General features: G+C 40.9%; 1 protein-coding gene across 1 annotated transcript in view; it reads left to right on the forward strand.

The window, feature by feature from the left end:
• LOC126473821 (telomere-associated protein RIF1-like) overlaps positions 1–23,140 on the forward strand; it is a 112,900-nt gene that overhangs the window by 55,513 nt on the left and 34,247 nt on the right. The window contains exons 6-8 of the mRNA XM_050101138.1: positions 11,925–12,096; positions 20,830–20,965; positions 22,000–23,059. Of these exons, the coding sequence (XP_049957095.1) occupies positions 11,925–12,096; positions 20,830–20,965; positions 22,000–23,059 (1,368 nt within the window). The remainder of the gene's footprint in view (positions 1–11,924; positions 12,097–20,829; positions 20,966–21,999; positions 23,060–23,140) is intronic.

The raw sequence follows: 23,140 nt of genomic DNA on the forward strand, positions 1-23,140 counted from the left end.
AACTTCCAGTTTTAGTTTTGAATTCTATAATTACTATTTTTAATCATATACTACAGGTACAGGACATCAGAGCTGAGTGAAAGAAATTGCAGGTTGCCTCACCAGTCTTTAAAAAAATTTTAAACATTATTAGGCTTACATATTTTCATCTCTTTTTTTCATCGTTGTCCTTGAAGTTTAATGCTGGAAACTGCCTTACAGATGGAAAATGATGCTTTATGAATGTAACTGAAAAGAATCTGCCACTAGAATGGCCCCCTGTGGGTCCGGGGGTTAGAATAGGCTCGAGGTATTCCTGCCTGTCGTAAGAGGTGACTAAAGAGAGTCTCTCACGTTTCGGCCTTTGTGATGGTCCCCTCTAAGGTTTGACCTCCATTTTTCAAAATTTTCCCAAAGAGCGAGCCAATTAGGGAAAGGCGCTACACATAGTGCATCGTGTCCATCCCGTCCATTCTTCATCTCCTGAGCGAGGACACCTTCCTGGGTGTGTTTTCCAACATGCACTATGCAGTGTCACGTTCTGTGCCGATGATGACCGTGGACTTCTTTGCACCTCATATCCAGCACGGTAGCCAGTCCGTTGTGGTGGGGCCACCATGCACCTTTTTGGTTGTAGCCCCCTGACAACACAGGGATCACTCTGCTGATGCATGCGCCGTTACCTCCCCATGTATGCCAAGGAGTAGATGCCCCATCACCTTGGAGCATCAGGACTCCTGGCAATGGCCATCCTGCCAGGTGGCCTTTGCTGTGGCGAGGGCCCCTGGTCGGAGTGGTGAGCATCAGGGCGGATGACACGCCATGGAGCGTAGTACATCATCTCTTGCTGGTGGACCGCCGCCAGCAGTCTCTAAACGGGCAAAGTCTAATTTCAAGGCTAAGAAATATGACCCCAAGTCATTCCCCTCACTGGCCACACCATGGGAGGAATGCCAGGCCGAGGATGGCAGTGAAGCTTATTTGCCCCAGTACCTCATATGTACAAGAGTTGATGGGGAATCTTTCATGTCTATGAAGCCTCAATTTTTTGTGGAGCATTTGGAGGACAAGTTTGGGGAGGTGAAGGGCTCGTCCAAAATAAGCTCTGGGTCAGTTTTGCTTAAAATCAACATCCTCTGCCCAGACACTGGCATTACTCGCTTGTGGCAAGTTGGGGGATGTGTCTGTTGCCACCACGCCTCATAAGAGCTGAAATATGGTCGAGGGTATTGACCTTCTTTTGCAGTTTGACAACGAGCTGCACGCCAATTTATAGCGGCGAGATGTTCATTTCTTCTGGCGCATCCATCTGGGTCTGAGGGATAAACAGGTTGCCACCAGTGCTTTCATCTTGGCCTTCGAGGGTGCCATGTTGCCCGAGAAGGTCAAGGTGATTGTCTACCGCTGTGACGTGAAGCCATATATCCCTCCCCCGATGCGTTGTTATAAGTGCTGGAAGTTCGGCTATATGTCTTCCCACTGTACTTCGGGCCCCACCTGTCGAGATTGCATCCCAATACTCCATGTGCCTTGCCGCCCCTCTGTGTCAACTGCAGAGAGCATTATTCACCTTGCTCGCCAGACAGCAGGATTTTACAGAGAAGAAAATCATGGTATACAAGACCCTGGACCGACTGACCTGCACTGAGGCTAAGGGGGAATTTGAGCACCTACATCCTGTGGCTATGACAATCTCATACACCGCTGGTATGAGAGAAGTTGTCGCCTCATCACTTTCTCGAATTCCTGTCGCCTCTCAGAACTGGGAGACTACACCTGCCCTCTTGATGGTGGGGTGTACTTCCCTCCCTGTTGCTTCCGCACCACCTACTTCGGCAGCAACACCCCCACAACCATTGGGGATTTCAGTCCCCACTTCTGAGCCAGAGAAGCTTAAGGCTTCTTTGGCTCCTCTCGCTAGGAAGGGGTCCCTTGGGTCACTCCCTTCCCAAGTTTCTGCTAGTGGGAAAGCTGAAGAGCCCAAAAGCAGCTGGTCATTGGGCTTCACACTCATCCTCAGTCCCAGAGACTGAGCCAGTGAAGTCCTCCCAGCCAGGGAAACCCAAGGAAGAGTGCAAGAAATCAAAAAAGACCACCCCCCAAAAACAAGGAATTTGCAGTGGCACCCACACCAGCGCTACCTACAAGAGCTGGGTCTGAGGATGGGGTGAAGATTCTGGCGTCCGCCGAGGACCTAGATCTCGCTGGACTCTCATACACAATGGATATAGACTGATCAGGCAAAAAGTCGGTGGCAGCAACTGACCCTGAGGCCTAAACTGCCTCATTGAATGTTCCATACCTTCCCAATCTCACGAAGATGTCATCCTCCAGCGGAATTGCGGTAGTTTTTTCCACTGCCTGGCTGAGCTACAGCAACTGCTTGACACACACTACGGTCGCAGGTTCGAATCCTGCCTCGGGCATGGATGTGTGTGATGTCCTTAGGTTAGTTAGGTTTAAGTAGTTCTAAGTTCTAGGCAACTTATGACCTCAGAAGTTAAGTTGCATAGTGCTCAGAGCCATTTGAACCATTTTGCCCCGACACAGCTCCTGGGCCTGATCAGATCCACAGTCTGATGATTAAACATCTCTCGTCTGACTACTAGCGCCATCTCCTCATCATCTTCAACCGGATCTGGTGCGATGGCATCTTTCCATCACAATGGCGGGAGAACATCATCATTCCAGTGCTCAAACCTGGTAAAAACCTGCATGATGTGGATAGCTATCGGCCCATCAGCCTCACCAAGGTTGTTTGTAAGCTGCTGGAACGTATAGTGTGTCGGCGGTTTGGTTTGATCCTGGAGTCAACGTGGCCTACTGGCTCCATGTCAGACTGGCTTCCACCAGGTTCGTTCTACCACTGATAATCTTGTGTCCCTCAAGTCTGCCATCCGAACAGCCTTTTCCAGACGCCAACACCTCGTTGCTGTCTTTTTTGATCCACGCAAAGCATGACACCACCTGGGGACATCATAGCTTTGCTAGATTATACGGGTCGGGTCTCCGAGGCCCACTCCCTATTTTTATCCAGAATTTCCTGTCGCTCTGTACTTTCCGTGTCCAAGTTGGTGCTTCGTATAGTTTCTCCCATATCCAGGAGAATGGGGTTCCGCAGGGCTCTGTATTGAGTGTATCACTATTTTTAGTGGCCATTAACGGTCTAGCAGCAGCTGTAGGGCCATCCATCTCACCCTCTCTGCATGCAAAAGACTTTTGCATTTTGTACTGCTCCACCAGTACTGGTGTTGGTGAGTGGCACCTACAGGGAGCCATCCATGAGGCGCAGTCATGGGCTCTCGCCCACGGCTTCCAGTTTTCAGCCACGAAGTTGTGTGTCATGCACTTCTGTTGGTGTCGTACCATTCATCCAGAACCAGAACTTTGTCTTCATGACAATCCTCTCACTTTAGTGGAGATGAATCGATTATTAGGATTGGTTTTCGACGCCCTATTGACTTGGCTACCTCACCTTCGTCAGCTTAAGCGGAAGTGCTGGCAGCACCTCAGTGCCCTCTGTTGCGTGAGCAACACCAACTGTGTTGCAGATCGCTCTACTCTGCTGCAGCTCTACAAAGCCCTTGTTCAATCCCGTCTTGAATGTGGGAGTTTGGTTTATGGTTCAGTGGCACCCTCAGTGTTGCGTGTATTCGATCGATTGAACCACTGTGGCAGTCGCCTAGCGACTGGAGCTTTTAGAAAGAGTCCACTGACCAGTGTCCTGGTGGAGGCCGGAGTCCATTGCAGATCCGATGTGCACAACTGCTCGCCTGTAACGTTGCATGCATTCATAGTTCTCCTGAGCCTCCGAATTACTGTCTCCTTCCTCCACCGATGGCAGTTCATCTGCCACATCGGTGGACCAGGTTAGGGCTAACGATTGCAGTTTGCATGTGGTCCCTTCTGTCTGAACTGGAGTCCTTCCCTTTACCACCTCCCATCCATGTCTGTCCGCATACACCTCCATTTCATACACCTAGGCCACTGATTCGTCTGGATCTTTGGCATGACCCTACGGACTCAGTTACTCCTGCCACTCTCCGCTGTCACTTTCTCTCGATTCTTGACACATTCCGGGTGTTCGAAGTGGTTTACACCAACGGCTCGATGGCTGATGGTCGTGTTGGCTTTGCCTGCACCCTCGGAGGCCAATTTGAATAGCATTTCTTGCCCAATGGCTGCAGTGTATTCACTGCAGAGCTGGTGGCCATCTCTTGTGCACTTCAGTATATCCGTTCATGCCCCAGGGAATCATTTCTTGTATCTACTGACTCCTTGAACAGCCTACAAGCTATCGACCAGTGCTACCCTCGCCATCCTTTGGTAGCATCCATCCAGAAGTCCATCAATGCTCTGGACCAGTCCCATCGTTCAGTGGTGCTTGTGTGGACCCCAGGACACGTCGGCATCCCAGGCAACGAACTTCCTGACAGGCTGGCCAAGCAGGCTATGCAGAAACCGCTTCTGGAGATAGGCATCTCTGAACCTGACCTGAGGTTTGCAGGCTTTGGGAGACGGAATGTCATAACAGTACACACAAAAAGCTGCGTGTCATTAAGCCGACAACGATTGTTTGGGAGTCTTCTGTGTGACCCTCTTGCAGGGAATCAGTTGTCCTCTGCCGGCTGCGCATTGGCCATACTTGAATGACCCACGGTTACCTCCTGCGCTGTGAAGACCCACCTGAGTGTCAGTGCAGCACTCGGTGTTGACAGTGGCCCATATTCTGGTGCACTGTCCCACTTTGACTGCCCAGCGACGAAGTCTTGGTTTAACCGGATTCATTGCTGCTAATTTTATCTGACAATGCCTCATCGGCTGACTTAGTTTTAAGTTTTATTTGCAATTGTGGTTTTTATCATTTGATCTAAGTTTTAGCGCATGTCCTTTGTCCCTCTGTGTCCTCCACCCTAGTGCTTCTAGGGTGGAGATTTTTAATGTGTTGCAGAGTGGCTGGCTTCTCCTTTTTTATTCTCATGGTCAGCCAGCCATGGTAATCTGCTTTGTTGTTTTAATCTCTTTATCCCATTTCTTGCGTTTCTGTGATTTTCTTGTCCCCTTTTGTCCATTTATATGTTTGTTGCCCTTCATCATTTTTGTGATTTTTCCTTTCATTCCGTTTTGAGTTGTCGGTCTCGTTTGTTTTATTCTCACATTTGTGACATTGTTTTATTCAGAACAAGGTACTGATGACCTCGTAGTTTGTTCCCTTTCCCCCTCTTTTTAATCCAACCAACCACGAGAATGCACTACTGAGCTCATAACATGACAATGTGTGGTGGTCTGTGTAGCATTATCAGTCTGGCTCACATTTCTCTCATTTGATGGTAATTATTGTTAGTTGTGCACAGGACCACATGAACGTTAAAAATGTGTAATTGTTCTATATCCTTTGGAGAGTACTCTATTCAGTTCAGCTTGTATTTCTGCTAATAAATACGTAAATACTGCATAAATATTTTTGTGTGCAATATTGCATAGTAACTTTTTGTGCTAATCCAAGTGTTGTAATGAAGTCATTTTCATATTTTGAAAATGGCTGACATAAAGTGATACATTATGAAGCATTTGTGACCCTAGAATGTCTGTCTGACAGTGTTGTCCAAATTGTCAAAATGGAAGAGACCTTCAATCGTATTATAACTGTAAATGATTTGAAATATGCAGATAGTGATAGCAAACCAGAAACTGTTAGAGGGATTACACATAATTCAAATATTTTTTGGAGGCTGTGGTAATGAATTTAATGCTGATACACAAGTATTACAAGCTTCTGAAAAATGCCCAAGGACTCAGAAAAATCGAATCATTTGGTAAAAATGAAGTGCTTCATTTCTAAATGATCTCTTTAGATTCAAAAGAAATATCGCACTGCTCCAAACAGTGGTAGATTTGTCAGTGCCATATCAATTTTTTTCAATATTTTTTCACTGGCAGATTAATAGCAAAAACTGGGGATGAAACTGATCTTTATAGCACACAGAAAACCGGAACACAACATTTAATTGCAATGCTCGTGACATACATTAATTTATAGGCAAATGTGTTGTCTTGGTGTTGAGCTAGTAAAACAGACAGCAACTCACAAATATTTCGAGAGTCTGATGACCACTTTGCATTTCATTGAAAATACAAAGCAACCAAATCCTGATAATCATGACCATCACAAATTCTACAAAAAATAAATGATCTTGGGAATAAAAAATGTCTTTCAGTTGCGATGAGTGAGCATGTATGCAACCAAAGCAAGGCACCACGTGAAGTTGTATATGAAAGAAAAAGTGCATAAATGGGAGTATAAACTGTTTGTTTCATCTTGAGAAAACGAGTTTGCACACAAAATTGAAATCTACAGTGGGTAAGAAAATAATACAAAACTCAGATTAGATGATGAACCATATATTGGAGCATCTAAAACTGTGATTCATCTCATAAGGGATATACCAAATGGGCCAGATCTGCAAGGCCTACTTTGACAGATATTACACCACTATACATCTAGTTGTATACCTATTCAACCTAGGGACTTCCTGTGTAAAAACAATCCAAATGAACAGGATACCAAACTGTAAATTTCAAGGTGAAAAGCAGCAGAAAAAAGAAGAATGTTGGTATTCTGAAGAACACATTATTGCCTTTATCCTCTATTTTGTGTTGTCCGTTTCCTGTCTACTTTCATCAGTGAGCTGCCAAAATTTGAAGGGAAAAGGTTTCACGAAGAAGAGAGAATACATAATGGTATCATGTTCTGCTGTTGTCTCCGGTTACAACTCATTTACTGGAAATTCAGGTTTATTAAGTAGCAGGTGTTGACAGATGTGAAAATTACCGAACTATCAGTTTAATAAGTCACAGCTGCAAAATACTAACGCGAATTCTTTACAGACGAATGGAAAAACTGATAGAAGCCGACCTCGGGGAAGATCAGTTTGGATTCCGTAGAAATGTTGGAACACGTGAGGCAATACTGACCCTACGACTTATCTTAGAAGAAAGATTAAGGAAAGGCAAACCTACGTTTCTAGCATTTGTAGACTTAGAGAAAGCTTTTGACAATGTTGGCTGGAATACTCTCTTTCAAATTCTGAAGGTAGCAGGGGTAAAATACAGGGAGCGAAAGGCTATTTACAATTTGTACAGAAACCAGGTGGCAGTAATAAAGAGTCGAGGGACATTAAAGGGAAGCAGTGGTTGGGAAGGGAGTGAGACAGGGTTGTAGCCTATCCCCAATGTTATTCAATCTGTATATTGAGCAAGCAATAAAGGAAACAAAAGAAAAGTTCGGAATAGGTATTAAAATCCATGTAGAAGAAATAAAAACTTTGAGGTTCGCCGATGACATTGGAATTCTGTCAGAGACAGCAAAGGACTTGGAAGAGCAGTCGAACGGAATGGACAGTGTCTTGAAAGGAGGGTATAAGATGAACATCAACAAAAGCAAAACGAGGATAATGGAATGTGGTCGAATTAAATCAGGCGATGCTGAGGGAATTAGATTAGGAAATGAGACACTTAAAGTAGTAAAGGAGTTTTGCTATTTGGGGAGCAAAATAACTGATGATGGTCGAAGTAGAGAGGATATAAAATGTAGATTGGCAGTGGCAAGGAAAGCGTTTCTTAAGGAGAGAAATTTGTTAACATCGAGTATTGATTTAAGTGTCAGGAAGTCGTTTCTCAAAGTATTTGTATGGAGTGTAGCCATGTATGGAAGTGAAACGTGGACGATAAATAGCTTAGACAAGAAGAGAATAGAAGCTTTCGAAATGTGGTGCTACAGAAGAATGCTGAAGATTAGATGGGTTGATCACATAACTAATGAGGAGGTATTGAATAGAATTGGGGAGAAGAGGAGTTTGTGGCACAAATTGACAAGAAGAAGGGACCGGTTGGTAGGACATGTTCTGAGGCATGAAGGGATCACCAATTTAGTATTGGAGGGCAGCGTGGAGGGTAAAAATCGTAGAGGGAGACCAAGAGATGAATACACTAAGCAGATTCAGAAGGATGTAGGCTGCAATAGGTACTGGGAGACGAAGAAGCTTGCACAGGATAGAGTAGCATGGAGAGCTGCATCAAACCAGTCTCAAGACTGAAGACCACAACAACAGGTAGCAACATTGCCAGAGGTTGTATGAGGATTAGATACAAGTTATGCTACTTAAGTTTGTTTTTCCATCTACTGATATAATAAATTTATTGACTTCTTACAAAAGGGTGCTCACTGAAAAAAAGCAGCATACACAGAAATGAACTAGAAGTGGATTAGAATTGAATGGGCTCAAACTCTTTGCTAGATTGGACCTAGAGCGAACAAGTGAGTGGACCAGCTAGCACAGATCCAGTAGAGGTCAACAGGTGTAAATATGAAAGATCATTGTTACCTCCAAATGATGTAAGAAAGATTGTACCTTTTGTCATGTGTGAGAAGTACAAAGTAAACGTATGTTTAGACAAAAATTGCTTTCTCACATTCCACATTATCTAAAAGACGTGCTATCTGTCCAGTTTCAATAGCACCAAAAATTCTATCATAACTGTTATTCAATTGGTGTAATCAAACAATGGAAAATCCAGTATGAAATGTAACAGTATTATGAAAAGGATAAATGCTACACACCATATGGTGGAGATGCTGAGTCGCAGATAGGCACAACAAAAAAGACTGTCAGGAAGTGAGATTTTAGCCAACATGGCCTTCGTTGGAAAACACACACACACACACACACACACACACACACACACACACGCGCTGATTATTGATTATCGATTATTGAGAGCAGTTGGCTGCAGTAATGGAGGTGGGAGGAGAGAGGAAAGGACCTGAGGCAAGTCTGGGGTAATCGTATAGAGTGAGGCTGGTCTTTCAATATATGACTCAGCTGCTACAGACTAGGATGAAAGGAGTTCGGAGGGTAGAGCGTGTATCCTTTGAACTACTTTGACCCTCTTGTGCAGCCGATGAGTCATCTTCTGAAAGACCAGCCTCACACACTATGCCATCACTCCCTCCTTGCTTCATGCACCCTTCCTTAATGCCCACCACACCACCATAAGCCCAGACAACTGCTGTCAATAACTAGTCTCATAGCGGCTATGAGAGTGTGCATTAGGTGCCTATGTTGTATTTGTGACTGTGTGTACTTCTATTAAAATAAGAGCAAGAGTTCGAAAGCTGGTATATGTACAGTTTTTGGTTATTAGTGTCTCTTCACCACACATCAATCCATTACAGATGAGTGGGTGCCTTTCCCTAATTTTCCATATTGTTCCATTCAAGAATTTCCATTACCTGTATTTTTGGGGGTATTGACCCTGACTGTTGAGACACTTGCCCCACGGTGACACAAGGCGGTGAATGGCTGCGATGTTAACCAGTTCCGCACGTACAGCTGGATGTCGTCGGCCACACGAGTGCAGGAAAGGTTAGGCTGACATTCTTCTTTGACCAAGATGGCCTCCTCAAATTCACTTCCTGCAGCACGGGACAAAAGTGAATGCCCACCACTACTTCCAAACCTTGACCACCCTTCTCCAAGTGATCAAATCAAAGTGACCGGGCAATCTCACCCGTGGCGTCATTCTGCTTCACGACAATGCAAACCCTCATGGCCAACACAGTCGCAGCACTCCTGCAGAAATTCAAATGGGAGGTTCTCGGCCACACTCCATACGGTCCAGACCTCTCCCCCTATGATTATGCCATTTTTTGGTCCCCTTTTTGCTCTGAGGGGCAAACTATTCACCTCGGACGACAACGTCGAGCTGTATGTGCAGAACTGGTTAACATCACAGCCCCAGGAATTTTATGAGACAGCCATTCATCGCCTTGTGTCACATTGGGACAAGCCTCTCATGAGCCAGGGTCAATACATCTAACCTACAGGTACTGGTTTCTGTAATTATGCCTCCGGCTTGTTTCTTTTTGAACACCCCTTATACTTTCCTAAAAAAAAAATTGCTGCCATCTGTTACAAAAAGTAAAAACTAACTGTATAAGAAATTTTTAAGAAAAACAGTTTTGTTGTGTTACTTACGAACAGATTTTAATAGAGACTCGGTGCAACATAGCACACGAGAACTTGATACCACTAGCAGAATTCCTGTTCTGGCAACTAATCTTAATACGACAGAGAATATTTTACAACTACTGAAGATATTATATTTGCAGCTGTTACGTTCTCTTCATCACTGCGCCCATCACCCAAAACACTGATATACACTAAGCAGATGTCAGTGGGTACATTCAGGCTATCGTTTCTCTTGGAGTCATGCCAAATGTATTCATTAATATGGTTTTGCGAAACCTAGTTTTATTCAGATAAACCACAGACCTATTGTCCTTGTATGCTGTAAATGCGAATTCCAATGAAATATAGCTCTGAGAGGGCAGAGTCCTTTTATCCCATCAGAAATTTATGTCCCTTGTTACTTTTTCTTAACCTAAAACCTGTGTCTTCTAGAAGGCAAATAACAGATGATTCCGACCCCTCATAAATTCTCTCATCCTCCCTCTCTGACTCGACGTGCTTTTACTGTCGGTTTCTATACTTGGTTAAAGTTAATGTTGCATCTAGCTGCTTCATCATGACTAAGTTTGCTGAAATCTTTAGGATGTTAGGTAATACATATTTAGTTTGTTGACTAAGGATCATTCATTGCTGGAACACACCAAGAAGAATGGAGCTAGCAACTGTTCTCCGAACAGGAAACTGCACTTCTGTATCACTCGTAACTTGCTGTAAAATAATTTGTGGAACAAGGAAGTAGCAAATTGTAAAGACTGACCGGCCGATACCCTACATTGCAGCTCTGCAGGGCCTGGGATGAAACAGGGCGTGGTGTATGCGACTTTGAGTCATCTACTTTCATGATGGTGACTGTAGTGGATAATTTCATGAACTCATATTTATTTTACTTATCGTAAGGGAAATGCCTAAGATAAAAACAGTGATAATCTTGTAAATAAAATTATTATATTGTATTCTTCCAACTTGGCTCACAAAAATGGTACCATAACAGGTTTTGACATCATTGTATTTTGACGAGTTATTTGATGTTTCTGTATGAGCTGATGATGGCTTTCTAAAAAGTTGAAACCACTTATCAGACTGTGAGAGCCATGGCTGCAAAATACAGTAAAAGAGTTATGATTACTTTTTAGTTCTTCCTAAGTGTAGTTATGTAAAACTTGACCTGTGTTTTCATTTTACCATTGGCTTAATTATTGGTACAGATAATATCATTTGTTTATGTTGTTCTCCATGGTGACATAATTTTTATTACATGTGAATATTACAAATTCTTGGGAACATGAAATGATGCACTGACACTAATAAGTTGCTGTATATGATTTAGTATTCACGTATTAACCCTGTCGTATGTGCTGTGTGTGTTGCTTGCATCGCGTAGTTTGATTGCCTGCAAAGGTGGAATTTGAAAATAACAAAGAAATATACATCAATATGTCACTGGAGGTGCAATATCATAAGGATGAGTGGAAAACCAGTAATGAGACGCAGTAAACAAGAAGAAACAATTTGCTCTCAGCTCTGCATCATTACCTTATTTCCTTGGCATTAAATTCAGTGCCACTTTTGTATTTCTTTCAAGCTTCTTCCACCTTGTACCTTTCTTGGAGTAGGATTGTTAACGTGATCATTTTTCTTTGGTACGTAAAGAAGAGAAAGATGAAAAATACTTGCAAAATTTACTGAGAGACATGACTTATCATATTGACAGTGTATCCTTGCTCAAGTTTGATTGTAAGTCATTTATGACATTCTGGGTTGCAATTCTCATAACAGAACAGTATCAAGCCCCAGACTAACGTCCATCTTATTAAAATGCTATAATACATATTAATTGGGTTTTAGTGTGTTTTATTTCTGTTATGTGTTGTTTGTTCTTTTTTCCCCCTCACCTCAATTATTGTTCTCTTGTAGATGAAAAGTCAGAGGACCAGCTTGCCCTAGATCTGGAAGATTTAAGAGATTATTCTGAAAATGTTGAAGAGGACACTAGCCTTCTGGACAGTCAGTCCCCAATCTGGCCCAGCTTAGCTGGTTGTACATACCCTGTTGAAGAAGTTGTGAAATTTGTGGTGGCACCTACATGGTAAGTATAACATTGGTAAATAGTGAACATATTACAAAATTTTATTTACATGAAATCACCACCCCCCACCCCCTCCTCCTTTGTAATCTGCAAAGAAACCAACTTCCTGACTTTGTCATGTAAGCAAAGGAATTTTACTGTGGGTTGTGAAGGTAGGTAGACACATGAGAAAGGGAAGTGGCACTGTGTGATCTCAGTGAAGCTCTTCACTCTATTCTCTTTAACACCCTACTGACCAATCTAGGATTTTGTAGTATACATAACCCATATTTAGCTTTAATAAAGTTCTATTTAAGTAACAAGAATGTTTCAACTGATAAAGCAACCATATCATGTCTAGATAAAGTACTGTGATGCCTCATGCCATCCCTTAGCATTCTGTATCTGACTGCCAATTAAAGTGATGAATGTCAATGGGAGGAAAAAGAGTGATTCGAGGTAACCAACTTTACAACAAGTTTTGGGCAGTCAAATCAACTTTATCATGGGACCTCTCGTGCCAAATACGCTTTATGGAAGGAAGTGAAGCTTACTGGGCTAAGAATGGAGCACAATTGTTACATACCTTCCTGCTGCGAGATGATCAACCACACATAATAGTTTTTGCTTAGAGGATTTATCGTCCTTGTAGGCTGTGGCATTGACATTTACATATAGGCTACTAATACATGTAACTGGGACATAGTTGCAGTCATTTTGCTACAGTATCTTTCACTATGAAAGAAAGTAAAACCACTTCAAATTAACTCACATGCCAGTTTCAACTACCCAACTGTTGCCTACAAGACACTATGTGGAGTGATCTACAATTGTGGGACATGTTATCAGTGTCCCACCAATTCTTCCAGCTGTTATTGTCAGTGGAAGAATCCTGATGATGTCACTCCTTTGTTATTTGAGCAGCTCCTCATTTAGCCTCTTAAGGGCTGGGTGGACCCTGAATTAGATCGCCCTACCAGATCTCGCTTCCTCGCAAGAAATCTAAGGTGATACCGATTATGATTAAAATCAGGCAGACTGATGGGATTGCCTAAATGTATGTCATTACCAGGTGGTGATCGGTTGGTCAGCTGCATGAAGGCAGCAGTGGTCAGAGTATATTGTAGACAAGGCAAATGCCTACCTGCTGTGGCTCTGGCTGGTCACCATTGTGTTTAGAAACCAAAATACTGGGTGATCTCCGAAGTGTAGTGAAGTGTCTTACGTCTGCATCTATACTCTGCAAACCACTGTGAAGTGCATGGCAGATGGTCTGTCCCATTGTACCATTTATTAGGGTTTCTTCCCGTTCCATTCATTTACTGAGCACAGGAGGAATAATAGTTTAATTACAGCACACACAGAGGTACTTAATCTAATCGTGTCCTCATGATCTCTATGTGAGCGGTAAGTAGGGGATTGTTGTATATTCCTAGAATCGTGATTTAAAATACGTTCTGGAAACATTGTAAGTAGGCCTTCTTGAATACTTTACATCTATCTTCAAGAGTCTGCCGTTTCAATTTCTTCACCATTTCTGTGACACTCTACCATGGGTCATCAAACGTGACTATTTGCGCTGCCCTTCTCTGTATACATTCAGTATCCTGTGTTACGCCGATTTGGTGGGGGTCCCACATACATGGAAATTTTCTAGAATGGGCCACACTAGTGTGAGAAAAGTGCATTTTGTTTCATATGATGATGATTTTTTGAATCCATGCTGGTTGGCATGGAGGACATTCTGTTAGAGATACTGCATTTTTTTAAAATTCAGAATTCTAAAGTTCTACAACAAATAAATGTCGAGTATATTGGGCAGTAGTCTCATAGATGACTTCTAATACCTGTCTTGTAAACGGGTGTGACCTGTGCTTCCTTCCAATTACTGGGCAGGTTCCCCACCCCCTGAGGTATCTACAATAGATTATAGGTAAAAGAGGGGCAAATTCTGCTGAAAATTCAGTATAGAATCTGATAAGGATTCCATCGGGCCTTGGCGCTTTGTTCACTTTTAACGATTGCAGTAATGCTAATAATTATTTTGTTCATCTTTTCAGGGATACAAGGATTAAATTGGGGCAGTTCTCCTGGGTTTTTCTTGGTAAATGAAAATTTGGGAATGGAGTTGAGCATTCCATCTTTTGTTTTGTTACCTTAATTTCAGCCCCCATCTCATCCATGAGATCAGAATTTCTTTGGGTTTTGTGAAAGATCATTTGACAATATTCTGCTGTGGTAGGCACTGAATGCTTCAAGCATTACTCTCTTGACAGCCAAACACATTTCATTCAGTGTATCTCTAAATATAGCCTTATGCAGTAGTCTCTGTTGCTTTAGAAGTTTCTTTACAGCAGGGTGTCTACGACCCGGGAGATCCGGGAAAAACCCGGGAATTTTTTCATCCGGGAGAAAACCGGGAAAAACCCAGGAATTTTTTAGAATTCCGGAAGTCTGTTGTTATTTTAGTTTTCAGTTAATTTTTTGTGATTTTTTGACTGGTAAGAATCAATACTCCAACAAAGTATATTACTGTATCCCACTTTTGCGGAATAATACTACAGCAAAAAAACATGAACCAGAGGGAAAAAAACGAAAATAAAACTTAAGTCGCAAAGGAAATGCGCCGTATACAACAGCAAAAGATAGTGCTCATACAAGCGTCTGCCAACAGCAAAGTGTGTCAAAGGCTTTAGGAAGACTATGCAATGCGTCCTAACAACAAATTGCTTCCGATGAGCATGACGTGACACAGTACTGGTACTCAAGAAAATTTAATCCGAATCTGGACATACGAATTTGCACTTTAAGCCGAATTATGCATTTTAGTATGGTTCACGAAATTCCGATGCTCTTGAAGTATCCTCTGATGTCTTGTTTCTTTTGTTACATAGTGCAAGATCTTTTAATGTTTTACATGTACGAACATACGAGCTTCCTGCGTCATCGTAGCTGCGCATGAGCAGTGGTGCCTGTTATCTGGCGCTCTATGGCAACTGCTGAAATGAATCAGTTTCTAACAGGTCACGGGAAAATATTGCGAATGGTTGTTTGAAAAGCGTTACTTTCAAAGTAAATTTATGTGTACACAAGATGAACAATGTGTGAGAATGTAGGATGAATTTCTTAAATCACAGAGCGTATGACTATCAATTAAAAATCAACTCTTTGAGGACGACCATCTAGAAGAATTTCGAGCCCAGAAGACCAGAAATTTACGTCCTTATTAAAAATTTTACTGGCACATTTGTGTGATATATGTGAAAGTGTAACACGCACAAAAAGATCATCATTATATGTGGAAACTTAGCAGCTCTTGCAGCTTATTAATCTTAGAGACCAAGATTATATGTGAAAGCTTTGTTTTTCTTGTAGCAACACTATGTATATTAATTTAAACCCTTAACTTTTCCTATTTGTGTTTTCCCGATACTTAAGAGTGATCTTGCTATTGGCTGGCTACATCACGTGTCCTATGCTGTCTTCGGCTGGCGAGATCACGTGACATGAGCTATGACTGGCATACAAAAGCACGTCGCAATCTCGATTTCAATGCTTGGAAGGTAACATATGGTGTATGGTGAAATTCTAATTTATATCTTTATAACACGAAAATATGCAGCGTACATGTTGCTGCACATCAAAGATCTTTCCAAAACGTGTTTTTTTCCCCCTTAGTTTCGTTTTCTAAAGTGCCGGGAAATTCTACTTTGGCATATAAAACCATAAACATTCAAAAGATTGACAAGTTTTACAGTGCCGAGGAAAAGCATACTATCACTTAACACGGGAAAAGTGTATGTTCACCCTGGAGAAAGTGTATTTTCAACCAGGAAGTCCAGGAATTTTTTTTCCTTGTCCCTGTATACACCTTGTACAGTGACTGTAAAACATCGAGAGTCCCTCTCATTATGACCAGTTCCACTAGGAACGTGTCTGTCCAGTGTGTGGGTCAACTGTTCTTTTAAACTTGGGTGATACATCCTACATCCTTTACAGGCTCCTGTCCTCATTCAGACGTGACCCTACTGCTTTTCTATCTACTTTACAGAACTTCTGATGGAAACTCCAGGTAGGAATATCAACTCTGTAGGCATAGATATATTGTTACTTACTGTAAAGATGTGTTAAGTTGCAGACAGGCACAATTAAAAGAAACTTGGACAAAGCTTTCGGCCACAGCCTTTATCAGCAAAATAGAAACAGTGAAACACTCACCATTCATACACAGAAGCAAGGCCAAGCTGCTGGAGTTGGCGATCGTGTGTGTGTGTGTGTGTGTGTGTGTGTGTGTGTGTGTGTGTGTGTGTGTGTGAAGGCTGTGGCTGAAAGCTTTCTGTAAGTATCTTTTACTTGTTCTGCAACTTCACGTCTTTTTTACAGTAAGTAGCAATGTATCTTTTCCTTCATTACTGAACATATATATCTTTCTACTTGTTTTAGTTGTCATGGTCACTGATACCAGTTTTGATGTGGATGTGCTCAATGAGGTCAGGTGTGTTTGTTGTCATTAGATCCAATATATTTACATCATGAGGAGTGGGGGCTCTAAGTTTCCAGAGAACACATGTGGTAATGTTCCACAGAAAGCCTTGTCACACCCATCACTAACAAAATTATAATTTTCCTAATTGAGTGTTGGATGACTGAAGTCTCCACCGATGATTACAGAATGATTGGGTAACTTTCGTACAAGTGAACTGTGGTTTTCTCCAAAGCTCTTTGGTTACATCAGGACAGAAGTCTGGTAGGCAGTAAAAGGCACTCTCTAGTTGTCCTTGTTTGCTCTGTACAGTACACCTTGATCTTCCATTGACACCCAACTTGCTGTCAACTAGACAAGTAATGACTGCAGTACCACGGGTACGTGACTCCGGGGCTCTTCCAAAACACCAGTTCACAATAGCTGCCAATCATTTGACAGGCCTAGAAATGAAGTGTCTTATGATGAAGTTATCCAAAGTTTTTTTTCTTTTTTTCTAGGGCATTGTCACACATTTGATAAGCCACCTCATGTTCTACATCTACAGCCATACTCTGCAAACCAATGATTATCTTTTAATATGTTGAGCTAAAAAGTTGCTAATTCGCTATAACAACTGAAGCATATATACAAAAACGAAACTTCTATTAAGGCAACACACAAAAACTGTGGTAAAAATTACTACTTTTTTAAAACACTGTTAGCAAACTTGAAAACAGAGTTGATTCACAATAAATGAGGTAATATATAGGGCTACTCCTCTTCAAGCAAAAACTAGGTGTAACAACACAATATCAAAATCTACTACAGTAACTAAATCACAAATGCCGATTTGCAACAAATTGCTCATAGATTATGCAAAGGACAATGGTAGCTTTGGACAATTCTCAAAAATGCGTGTTTATTTGTGTCGGTTACAATGAAATTCGCAGATAATGTATTCTTTGGCTGAACTGTAAACCACAAACGTTGATTAGCTACCAAGTAAATTACATATACAAATCACTCGTACCGAGAACTTGCTAAAATATAGTTTTGTAAGCGTTCAAAAGTTCTCAAACACGTATTTCTCACATTATTGTACAATGAAATAAGAGAACAATTGTTTTGAATGAAGATAGGCCTATTGTTCTGAAAACTTTTTAAAATAACACAATTTAGTTTAAGCCTACAATTGACAATAACAGTACCAGTTTATCGTGGCACTCGTGAATGTTCGAAATCTCACATTATATCACGCTACAAAACTGTAGTGATACAGTCAGTGAAAAGCCAGTTGCGAAGAGTAAAATATTCGAATATAGAACTTTAAATCGGCACATAATCTTCTACATGCGGTCTTGCACAGGGGAAAGTTCCTAAGTCCGCTATTACAAATAAATAAACGTGCTTATTGCACATATTTTTCACTTAGCTGATTCTGTGCGCCCTTCTACACTGGCGTGCTGAAGATCAACACTGCAGCATAAGTTTATTTTAACCAGAATCACTAAAATGTGCAGCAGCAACAAAGCACGTCTTTTGCCTGTTGCAACTAACAATGCACAATTGCTACAGTAATCAAATTATTTGACGCACATGCACACGCGCACACACATGCACTTTCCTTTGCTATTGTAGTTTTGCTTATTTTTCTTGGGTATCTGCAAGCCTCATGCCCTTTGTTTCCAGTTTCTTCTACCGGCTTTTATTGTTCAAATTTCTGGTTCTCTGTGCTGACCAAAACATGCAGTGTGTATGCATCTGAGTCATCCAGTGATTCTGGCATGTGGAGGCTGGCCTGGAAAGACTTCCTCAATCTCTGGCTCCAGCTTCAGACATCTGTGCCACTCCCACAATTAATTAGCATTATTATTTTGAAAATGACAGGGTCAGTTTCCTGTCTCATCAGTCCCCAAAAAGAACTCATAATGTCTAATGACCATGTTGCTGACAGGATGTAAAGCCCAAATTTTCCTTCCTTCCTTCCTTCCGTATTTAAAAATCAGTTACCAGCATGCAACAGAACTGCTAAAAAGCCATATCAAATCTTTGTTTGTAATCCTAATGTTGTCATCCATATCTAATATAAAAATATAAGAATCTGAATGGAAATATTGCCGAATCTGCTGTAGTCACAAATTTTTATTATTTCATACACTATGCATTTTTTCGGTCACTCCAATGTTATTGCTACAGCTTGAGAAATGGTTAGGAAGTTATGATGCATCTCATATTTGTAATAACAAAAGAAATAAACTGCAGCTGTTATCAGTGATGTAGCACAGTAGTTACATATTCTGTAAGAGATTTAGAGTATAAGAACATTTATCAGAGGTATATAGTACTTTATTTTTCATTCTTGTTGTTTTATCGCATGAATCATGGAGGCTTAATTTTTATGATAGAGGGAATGGATGCTATGGTAAGCAAATTTTGTACTGTAGACTGACAAGTGGATAAACTTTTTGTATTCGTCACTGTATTTGCTGCACTTTATAGATATAGTGAAGGTCAATTTCTTGCAAAAACCTATTTAAAAAATTCCAAGAACAGGTTTTCATGGTGAAATCTGTGAACATAATTTATTTCCCGGTATATCATTCTCACAAACAGAGTGTTAAAATTACACTAACAACATCTAATACAGAAGTAGACGAGTGACTGCTCTTCCGTGCTCCACCATAGAATGGAAATTCCTTCACTTTGTTTCATAGAGAATTGATGTGTGATACAGTATTCACATGTATATAATGTGACAAAATGTTTTGCTCCTTCAATGGTTCTTCAGAATCAGTGACTGTCTTTATGTACTAGATATTACCCAAAATTTCTAATAATGTGAGTACTGCAGTACTGCACCCAATCAGCTGTACAAACTTAAATCACTAGGCACCTCTAACTGTGTGTGTCCGCTACCATGTGGCATCATTGTGCTGACATTGGTGTGTTGTTGATTTCTTTATATTTGCTCTACTGTGTCCACAAATTTCAAAATGAAAGATGTGCATTAAGTTTTGTTTCAAGCTCCACAAAATTTCAGCTGAAACCCACCACATCCTAAGGGAGGCTTGTGGTGAGCAAGCTAAGAGCCAGGCAAGAACTGTTTGTTTGGTTTAAATGATAGCTGGGACTCTGGACGATGACAAACATTTGGGCCAACCAACATCATGAACAACTCGGGAAGTGACTGCAAAGGTGATAGAAGTGGTCCATAAGGAAAGAAGACAGATAGTCTATAATATTTGTGAAATCATTGTAACTTTGTATGGAGTTTGTCAATGCATTCTTGCTAATGAATTGAATGTGAGGCAAAGTTTACCAAAGTTCGTTCCTGGTCTTTTGAATGCCAATCAACAATATCTGGGGTGACCTGAACTGTAAATAACAGTCCAGGGTCGTAACTACCAATGAGTCATTGGTCTAAGGTTATGACCTTCAAACAAAATGGAGGTTCTCATAGTGGAAGGCACCTTCCTCTCTCTAGTCCAAAAAAGCACACCAAGTAAGCAGCAGTGTATAATGTCAATGCTAATGTATTTTTGTGACATGCGCATGATTGTCGATAAAGAGTTTCTTCCATATTGTCACTCAGTCACAGAGAAGATATGTGAGAATGAAGACTGGTTGCTGATGTATGATCATGTACCTGCACACGGTTCACTTACTGTGAGGGAATTTGGGGCGGAAAAACATGACGACTGTCCCCCATCCACCCACCTTGCCTGATCTTACCACTTGCCATTTCTTCCTCCTCCTGAATATGAAATTGAGAGGTTGGCAGCTTGACTTCATAGAAGAAATTCAAGCATTTTGTGAAATAATTTAGAACACAATTCACCCAGTAGACTTCCAACACTGCTTCCAACAAAGAGAGAATCACTGGAATTGTTACAGACAAGTGCAAAGGGGCTGTTTTGATGTAACGGTGGAAATGAAGATGTGAGGTAAGTTTCCATACTTTTATGAGGATATTCTTGGAAGTTTTGGGTAGCACCTCATACACTGGTTCTACTTGTGAGCTGTACTGCACTCCTATGATAACTGGTACAGCATGACATGTGCACTCTGATGCAAGTTATTCGTTAATGGTGATTGTATTTCGTAAGCTGATGTACTGCATGACGGTGTAACATTTGCGTGGATGTCCCACAGAAATAAATTAAGCAAATAGATATATATGTGTATGAATAGAGTAATGATTTAGTTGATGTAAAGCTAAATTATTTGAATTTATCTTGTCATTTTCATTAACATTACCAAATTGTGACTGCAGTGTGTATCACTTTCAGGGCCAGAAATGCTGTAAGGTATTTTGAAGAGCAGGGGATAAAAACAATTGGTGATATAAGCAGTATGGATGAAGCAAGAATCAGTGCATTGCCTTTAAGGGAGCCAAAAGTTGCAGTTGTTAAGAGGGTTCTTAAGGTAAGCACCAAAGCTCAAAAAAAGTTACGTAGAGGACTTACATTTACAAGGGTTAAAGAAGAGGATATTTGTCTGGTTTGATGCAGATGTTGGTAAAATTTGGAGAGCAATTCCACTCACCTTATTTTAAAGTGCTGGCACTGAAAGGGAATACTTAAACAAATCGAGCAACACATGAAGCATATCTATAGCTTGATCCATTACTAGTATACATACTCTGCTTACATTGATCTATTCTTATTTGTATGATCATTTGAAAATCATTACAGAATATTTTCAGTTCTATCCTTTATGAACTTAAAACGTAGGCTTCCACATAAATGTGAGCCAACATTTCATTTTCATAGACGTTAAACCTATGGCTAGCTTTGATTATTACAAACATAAGTAACATCTGACATAAAACCTTTCGAAGAGAAATGATAACAGCAAGATTTTAGAGATCTGGTCTAAAAACTTTCCATTTTGAGCCACACTTGATCCGGGAAGCTTCTAGTTAAAGCATATGTGGTGGGTTGTCCAGTTGTCTCACACAACAGAGTAAAGCTTTGTATCAGAAGAGTAAAGGTCATGAGTTGTAAGTTTCATTGCTTGTTCTGTTCATACTTGATGGGTGTGCTGTTTTTCTTTATCTGTATCATATGCCACTTGATTTCCCTATCTGAATAATTTCACGATTTTAATACCTACCCTCCTGGCAGTTCCAGTTATTACATTAATTTGTGCTCCACAGTCTTTTGTGGGCCTTTTCATTGTTTATTTCACACACTTAGACACATTATTTTTCTCATTCTGTTGCTCTCCTCTCCCCCTTATCTGTGAACAAATATAATTCTGTGATCATTTGATCTTAGCAAATTCTCATTGATTTGCAGAATTCCAGAGATAATTCAATTTATTTTCTGCTTTTTGATAATATGGATTTGTTACATTTATCATTGAGTGAGAGAGTTTTAGATTTTAATGATACAAAATTTCTTTTTGTTTTGAGCAGTTAAATTTTGTCTTTAAAATGTTTACTCTTTTAAAACTAGGTTTATGAAGAAAAGCTCAACAGAATCAAAGCTGGAGCTACAGCAGCAGAAGTTAATTCATCACGTTCCCGAAGAAAGGGTCAGCGGATTCAACGAAGAGGGGGATTGGCAGCTGTAATTCGGAAATCTGATGATTACAGTTCTCAGAAGTTAGCGGATAAAAACTACACAATGAATTTGGAAGGCTTTCAGAATAAAAGTTCTGAAGTTGGTGAAATGGTATTCAAATCGTTTGGCGACTCTCTCTATGACAATGACCGACTACAGTATCATTCCGAAGAAAGTAATAGTACAGATGCCCAGAAAAATTCATTAGGTAGTGGTCATAGCTCTCCAGTGCAGAAGGCAGATAAGATTTTACTCTCAAAATTACCAAACACTGACACAGATCAAACACAACCTGCCATTGAAACAAGCATCAGTAGACAATGTACAAATGCTACCAAAGATGAAACTTACTGTTCAGGAGTTAGTAAATCGAAGAATAAAATCTCCTCCCACTCCTCAGGCTATGATGAGTGCACAAAGGACTTACCTCTACCCAGTCAGGCTGTTGAGAAAATAATGAATGATGATAATGCAGAGCCCAAAGATAGTAACTTGAATCAGACAGCAGCAAGTGAAGACATAGAAACCCTAAACACAAAACAAAACCATCAGAAACCTGTACAAGAAGAATTGGTGGTTGTGTCCAATGAGACTGTAACAGTGAGAAATTTGGTGAAGACAGATGTTGGAAGAACAGAAGAGAGACAAGAAAAAGTTGTTCCAGCGAATTCTCTTGTGGGTGTAAAGGAGGCCAATGAAAATTCTACACAATGGCAAGATGATGTGTTAAACCAAAAAGAATTTGATTCAATTTTGGGAGACTGGAATATAGCCATGAGTGATGATTTATTGGAAGCAAGATGCAGGGAAATACTTGAAAATGGTAATTGTAAGGAAGACAGTGTCCGATCGGATAACGAGTTCACAGTGTCTACCAACTTGCGACAAGCCAGAGGAGCTGCTGTGTTTGCATCTCATACAGCATCTGGAAGTGGAAACAAAACAGTAACAGGTATGTGTTCCAATAGTCGTACTTTCCTGGTGGTGGTCTTTTGTGTGCATGTTGTTGATGCATGTAGGTAAACTGCTCAGT

This window comes from Schistocerca serialis, chromosome 4 (assembly GCF_023864345.2).
Source record: "Schistocerca serialis cubense isolate TAMUIC-IGC-003099 chromosome 4, iqSchSeri2.2, whole genome shotgun sequence".
Taxonomy (NCBI): Eukaryota; Metazoa; Arthropoda; class Insecta; order Orthoptera; family Acrididae; genus Schistocerca; species Schistocerca serialis.